We start from the raw sequence: 7,848 nt of genomic DNA on the forward strand, positions 1-7,848 counted from the left end.
AAGTCACTTTGAGGACTAAGGTACACCTGACCCAAGCCATGGTATTTTCAATCTATGGACAAGGAATAAGGAAGACTGAAGAAGAATTGATGCTGCTGAATTATGGTGTTGGCAAAGAATATTGAATATACCATGGACTGCCAGAAAAACTAACAAGTCTGTCTTGGAAGAAATATGGCCAGGATGCTCCTTAGAAGTGAGGATGCTAAGACTCCTTGTCATGTACTTTGGCCACGTTATCAGGAGGGATCAGTCCTTAGAGAAGGACATCATGCTTGATAAAGTAAAGGGTCAGCGAAAAAGAAGAAGTCCCTCAGTGAGATGGATTGACACAGCGGCTGTAAAAATGGCCTTATGCATGGCAACGATTGAGGATGGTGTAGTACTGGGCAGTGCTTCGTCCTGTTGTACATAGGGTTATTATGAGTCTGAACCAACTATATGGCACCTAACCACAACAATAACATGCAAAGTTAAAATGTGTGAGTTTGTGTGTGTGTATGTATGTGTGAAAGAGAGTGAGAGAGAGAGAGATCTGGCTGTAAGGCTGACCAGGCCTTGTTATTTTTCTTTGAGAAAGCTTCTGGGATCTTCTGGCAGAATCCTTAGGTCATGAACCCTCCAGCCACCCCTAAACTTTGGATTGCTCTTGTATGTGGTCATTTCTGTTGTTCTCTATATTGTAACTTTATGGTGACTAAATCCTGGTGTAGTACAAGGGTAAGAATTTTTGGTTTTGCTTCCAGTGTTTTATTTGGTGGTGCTCAGCATTTCACGCCATACAAAGTAGCACATGGGAAGATGGCAGCGGTTTGCTTTGTAAGCAAGCTACCCTACCATCTTTTTAGTTGGAAGATACACTGAAGAAATTTTCCCTCTTCACTCATACAGATGAGTCTGTCCCTCAATTTCTTCCATCTGTAATCTCAAGTGCCTTTAATAGCTCAGGATTCACAAAGTACACAAGGAAAGATGCTAGCATCCTTTAAACATGTAGGGATGCTGGGTCACTTGACACAACCAGTTAAACCAGTACTATCCCATTAAATGGCTATAGCTGGTGGAGTCTAACGATCAGAAAGGACTACAAGCTGATTCATGTAAGAGCCTCCCACCATGAGCCCAACTTTCAATGATATTGTATCCTCTCTGCAGAGAAGTGGAACATTTATCAATTCCTTAATCGCTATTTTGACGATTGGTGGGCAACAACTGCTCTCCTCTTTCACATTCAGTTGTCCCTGTCAAGTTGGGAAAAATTTCTACTATGGTTCTGCTTTTCTAGTTATTCCTGCCTTGATCCTGCTGATTGCTGGCTATGCTCTGAGAAGCCAAATGTGGACAATTACCAGCGAATACTGCTGTAGTTGTGCCCCTCCATGCCGCCAAATCAGCCCCCTGGAACGCAAGCTGGCTTGCCTTAGGTTCTTCAGCATCACCGGGAGAGCACTTGTTGCTCCATTAACGTGGCTGGCAGTGACCCTACTGAGGGGCACCTACTATGAATGCGCAGCAAGTGAGTTTACATCTGTGGACCATTACCCAGCATTTGACAACATCAGTGCCAGCAAACGAGAAGAGATCCTAGCTGGGTTTCCATGTTGCAGATCGGCTCCTTCTGACGTGATCCTAGTAAGAGATGAAGTGGCTCTTCTGCACAGATACCAGTCTCAAGTAAGTTCTTGATTTTTTTTTTTCTGAAAAACAATCCCATATCAAATACAGCCAGTGGAAAATTTTCTTTTTCCTGCTGCTTCTTGTGTTATTTGACACACAAGGTCTTTCAATATCTGGCCCCTGACCACTTTTCTGCAGGATCCCTGTGACCTCATGAATCCAAATTTCTAAAGATTCTATCAACTCTTCATGCTCTTATTTTTCTGTCTTCTTCCCTTATTACAGCTCTCTGCCAGCTTCTTACATCTGGCTAACTTCTCTTTAATAATTTAAGTCTCAATTTCAGCATCATTTCCTCTGCGAAGTATTCCCTGATACTCTTCTTCAAATAAGTCAGTTTCGCTTCTGTTGTGTTTCTTCAGCATCCGTGTTTACTGTATCAAAAACTATTTTACTATAACATATTTCTTGGTTTTCTGGTTTATCTCCTTCTTTAGGCTTAAAGATTGTGATGAGAATGAATGTATCTTAAATTATTTACATCTAAGCACCCATAACCAAGCACCATGCCCAACCCGCAATGGGAGCTCAATAAGTGATAGTTGCTGAGATAATGGGTAACCTAAGGGTCGGCAGTTCAGATCCACCAGGCGCTCCTTGGAAACCCTATGGGGCAGTTCTACTCTGTCCTATAGGGTCGCTATGAGTCCGAATCGACTTGATGGAACAGGTTTGAGATGGCCTTTCCTCTACCATGCTGGCCTCTGTTAAGTTAAGCTGTGGTGAAGTATCACTTTGTAGGTTTTAGCCTCCATAGAGTACAGCTACCCCACTGTGCACACACTGATAATTCCAGGCTTGTTGATGAATCACAAGCTGCAGAAAGACCTTCATCTCCCAAACTGTGGCTGTACACTGCTGGCTTTCCTAAATGTGTAGAACTTGTTTCTCTTACTTTACATCACAACTGGTAAATATTTTAAAAAGAAAAAGAAAAAAAGATTTCTAAGAGCAGGAATCTGTCACTCCAGTCTTTAAAGGTAGACACTAAATAAAAATTTACTTCTGGTGCCCTCTTGTGTGTCGGAGTAGAACTGTGCTCCACAGGGTTTTCAATGGCTGATTTTTCAGAAGTAGGTCACCAGGCCTTTCTTCTGAGGTACCTCTGGATAGACTTGAACCTCCAGCCTTTTGGTTAGCACTCAAGCATGTTAACCATTTGTACCTCCCAGGGACTCCTAGACACTAAACAGTCACAGAAAAACCCAGTTCATTTTTCCTTCAAAGTATGTTTAGAAGACAAATCATAAAACTGGTTAACAAACAACTATTTGAAAGGGGAGGGAAATGGAAAGGAAAACTGTTTGATACCCCAAGGCACAAAGACTATACTATCAATAATATGTCTAGGGAAATAAATTCTCCTTACTGATTTTCTTCTTTGGTGGCGAAAAACAGGAGGTAAAGAGCAACTCAGGAAGAATATCAATGAATACTTGTTGGAACATAATTGAAGACACTATAGGAGTCTACCATTATCTATCATATCATCATTTTCATCACCATCATTATCAAGTATTTATTAAGCACCAACAGAATGCATAGCCTGTATCTGATGGTTGAGAAGTAAGATCGGGCTAAAAGCAGAGAATGTAGTTTATGTACCTTACATCAAGCGTATTTGGTGGGTTATAATGTCTTTCACTTCAAGAACAGTACCTCGAATTGATTCTAAGTAAACTGGTCAAATTCCTGTGTAATCCAAAAGCCATGTTGAAATGGCTAGGCCTATATTTTCTTTTGGAGTCCCTGGGTGGCACAAACCATTAACACGATTGGCTGTAAACTGAAAGGTTGGTGTCTCAAATCCACCAAGATGTGCCTTGGAAGAAAGGCCTGGCAATCTACTTTCAAAAACTCAGCCACTGAAAACCATCTGGAGCACAGTTCTACTCTGACATACATGGGATTGCCATGAGTCAGAATCAACTTGACAGCAACTGATTTCTTTCTTTTTTTTTTTTTTCATATATAGTCTTTCAGACCTATATCTGCATGAAATGATCAGCAAATTCCTCTTGTTAATATTTTGCTGTTGTTGGGTGACATTGAATGAATTCACTCATAGCAACATCATGCAACAGAGTTGAGCTGCCTCACAGGGTTTTCTTTGCTGTAGTCTTTATGTAAGCAGGTCACCAGGTCTTTCTCCTGTGGAGCAGCTGTGTGGGTTCGAGCCAGTCTTTCTGTTAGCAGCTAAACATTTAACCATTGCATCACCAGGGCCCCTTTGTTTACATTTTAGATAGAGGCTGGAAAAATAAAGTTCTTACCACATTTCAGCATTCAGCTTTGTAGGAATCTCTCCTGCCATGCCTGTTTCTTGACTCTTCGATGTATTAATGCTTTCTGTTTTTCTTTTTAATAACCATGTGAAGATGCTGGGCTGGATTTTGATCACCTTGGCAATCATCGCTGCTCTAGTCTCCCGCTGTTTGGCTAGGTGCTGCTCTCCCCTCACCTCTCTGCAGCATCACTACTGGACCACCCACCTGAATAACGAGAGGGAGCTCTTTGAACAAGTGGCAGAGCAGCACTCGAAGCTCCTCATCATGCAGCGCATAAAGAAAATATTTGGCTTCGCTCCCGGGAGTGAAAACGTCAGACACATCCGTATTCCTTCTTGTCAGGATTGGCGAGACATTTCGGTACCTAGTTTTCTATGCATGGGTGATGAACTGCAGGGTCACTATAGCTTCCTTGGAGACAGGGTGGATGAAGATAATAAGGGAGGCAAATCAGAAAGTATTGAATTAAAACCTTGATGTCAGCACCTTTCATAGTTCAGGTGGCTTAACAGATACTTTATTTTTATGATGATGGAGTTTCAGTGTAATCACTTCATCTTTTCCCTCTCCTCTGATATTTATTTACATAAGGACACCCAAAATTACCCGATAATTGTGCCAAAGTCTCTCTCTTTTTGAAATTTCACTGATGTTGTGGTAATGCCTAAAATGCCCATACTGGTCTAATGAAAACAATCTGGAACTTGAAATCATATCAAAATTTGAATCTTGGTTCTGTTACATAGTAGCTGTGTGAGAATTAACATTTCTGTGTGTCATTTTGACATCTGCACAATGATAGTAGCCACCCCATAGAGCTGTTATGAGGATTAAATGTGAGAATATATGTAACGTGTTCTGCACAGTGCTCTTCATAAAATAAGTGCTAATAAATGTTAGTTTCTCCTTTCCTCTTTGCATTCCAATGCCTTCCAGCATGGTTTTCCCCGTCTCTATTTTCTTATTTTCCCTATTTCTACCTCTATGTCATATCCAGGAACTCTTTACTGCCTCCTTCTCTTTCTTCACGCTTAAACATATGACCTTTTGAAGTAAGGGAAACAGCTCTTTCTAATGGTAACATGCGAGGGAGAAGCCCATGCAAGAAGGTCTTGAGTCATCCTGCCATAACCAGGGCAAGGCGATGCATCACTATGTCATTGTTATATCATAAATGCCATTTTTAACACCTACAAGCTAGGAGCATTTTTATAGCAACTACATATAAAGCTTATCCAGAGAACTTCCCAAACTCTCCTCCACTAGAGGGATACTATCTGCCTTTTCGAAGTTGTTATTATCAAATTGCACCTTTGCACTCAAAATCCATTTGGGGAACCAAGGCTGCAACCCATATTTGTATATCCATTACCTAGAACTCCAAGAGGGAATCCCTGCCTGACTTTTCTATGCCTGGTTTTACTAAGTAGAACCTCCAGTATCTGACAGCTTTCCAAATTATCTCGATTATTTCTGATGGGTAGTGTTTAGTACCTGATCGTTGCCATTTTCATTAAAGCTATGGGTCATTGGCCAAAACAAGCAATCAGAGGGCTTTTTCTTTCTTTTTAGCCAAAGTAATGGTTTCTTACTGGGCAATGGACCAGCTGCCAGTGGTCAACTTATTGTCAAGATTCACTTTCAATGACAAGAGAGAGCTTGACTATCTAAACTGCAATTAATTATTTGGTGATCTACTTTTATACAGTTATGGAATAAAGAGTCTGTTTTGTAAAACTCTTAATAGAAACAAATAGAAAGTGAATTTTAAGGAAAGAAAATGTTTTCTGTTTCTTACCAATTACAGACTGTGTAGTATAGGACTTTCCTCAGACAGGAGACCTGTCTCGCCCTCACCATTATTTATTAGTTACTTAACCGTGGGCACATCAGTTAGTCTTTCTGGGACTCAATCGTTTCATCTATAAAATAGGGATGATCATACTTTACCTGCTGGAAAGCAAGAAACTGAACTAAATGAGTTTTTGAGGACCTTCCAAATCTAATTAGATTTTTAAGTTTATGTTTATACGTGTATGAGTCAATATGTGTACAGCCCTCTAGACTGTCACTAGACCCAGGTGGTTTTTTGGGAAGGAAAATATCAATGAGTTTGATTCTGAGCTTTCTCCAGAGATATTTATTGGCATTTCATTTTTAGAAGATTAATGTACTGATGTTTCTCAAGTGGCCAAGGAGAACTATTTCAGTTTGTCACCTAACTCTATACCTTGTACTGATAGGACATTATAAGAGAGATTTAAAAAAAAAAAAAAAAAAAGAGGCATATTGTGGAAGGCTCTAGTTTTGTTCCAACATAAATTAGCCATATATACATGGTCACAACCCCTTTAAGTTTCACTCTAAAGTCTCTTCCAACTCTATAGTTCTCTGAGAATTTTTGAAAGTCTCTGTATTGGCATGTTTAAATTAGCACTCTACACTGTGCTCAGAATTAGTTTAGCAGGGTCCTGGGAATACACTGCAGTAAAAACTCTTCAGTAAGATTTTCAGTTAACAGCAAAAACTAAGAATGTATGAAGTTAAAGCATTATATCATTAGAAATAAGGTTAATAGTTGTTTATACCCAAATAAGGAAACCCTCGTGGTGTAGTTGTTAACAGCTATGGCTGCTGACCAAAAGGTCTGCAGTTTGAATCCCCCAGGCGCTCCTTGGAAACTCTATGGGTCGGCTCTACTCTGACCTATAGGGTTGCTATGAGTCAGAATTGACTGGACAACAGCAGGTTTAAACCCTAATACCAAGAAACTTTGTTTCCACTCGCTTCTGGAAGCCCTTTCTACAACAAAGTCTTTAAGGGTGTGATATACACAGTTTATATTTTAAGCCTGTTAAGAATGATTTTCTTCTATAACTTTCTAGCAAAAGATTGTATATTTTCTGGCTCCTCCACATGGCTTCAAAGTTCTTTACAGCATCTACATGAACATATGAAGGATAGTACACATTCCTGGGTTTCACTGTATACTATCCATTTCAAATTAAATTAAATTCCCCATATATTTTTTTTTCAGTCCAGAGTATTCTTTTGTACCACAGCCAGTTAGACAAAAATTTCCATTAAGAACATGATACTTCCTCCCCTTTATGCTTAATGGATTTATATAATTATAAAACATATAATTACAATCAATTATGTGCTAATGCTACCTTACATTTTGCTACCAAATGCTTTAGGCTACCACATCAAGTGCTGTGGCTTGGCACATATACAGACTTACTCATTTCTTAACTTCAATTTTTTTCACCTCTACCCTCCACCATGACAATCTAAGTTACCTCCTTCCTAGGACCCACAAATACAATTCCAATGCTTAGATTAGATGTGTTTTACTCAGTTTTCTTTATGTTTCCTGATGCTGAATTGTGGAACCACATTACACATTGTCATCTTCTTTGTCTCCTCTCTGTTTTCCTTCTCCAATTCCTTTTAAAAAAAGAAAAGATTCTAATACACAATTGCAGTGATACACAACAATGTGATTTTACAAAATGATTGCTTGCATTCTGTTTGTAGCACAAAGGGAAATCACATTAATCCTAAAATTTTTTTGAAATATTATCACCAACCAACCAAAGTCTTCCTGAATGCAAGACTAGGTAACTATTTGTTATTTCAAAATACAAGGTGTAGAAGACACAGCTTCAGCTTTTGACTAAAGTCGGCCAAAATTAACAGTGGTCACTAACGAACAGATATTGGGATATGGGGGCAGTCTGAGAAGGACCTACAACTGCTACACAGTGTCCCCCTTGAGATGTGGGACACACATCCGTAATGTGACTCCGGAACAGAAGAGCAATGGATGACATTTTCAGAGAGGCAAGAAACATTATTATTGACTTGTACTGTTTTTTGT

The 7,848-nt window shown here is 39.5% G+C and overlaps 1 protein-coding gene across 1 annotated transcript; it reads left to right on the plus strand.

Annotated features, from left to right (window-relative positions):
- Positions 1-285: 285 nt before the first annotated feature.
- Positions 286-5,145, plus strand: CALHM4 (calcium homeostasis modulator family member 4). The gene is made up of 2 exons (XM_003404269.3): positions 286-1,674; positions 4,056-5,145. Exons 1-2 carry the CDS (start codon positions 1,117-1,119, stop codon positions 4,440-4,442), a joined length of 945 nt encoding a protein of 314 aa, XP_003404317.1. The 5' UTR covers positions 286-1,116; the 3' UTR covers positions 4,443-5,145.
- The last annotated feature ends 2,703 nt before the right edge of the window (positions 5,146-7,848 follow it).

The sequence above is a fragment of the Loxodonta africana genome, chromosome 1 (assembly GCF_030014295.1).
Source record: "Loxodonta africana isolate mLoxAfr1 chromosome 1, mLoxAfr1.hap2, whole genome shotgun sequence".
NCBI classification, from domain to species: domain Eukaryota; kingdom Metazoa; phylum Chordata; class Mammalia; order Proboscidea; family Elephantidae; genus Loxodonta; species Loxodonta africana.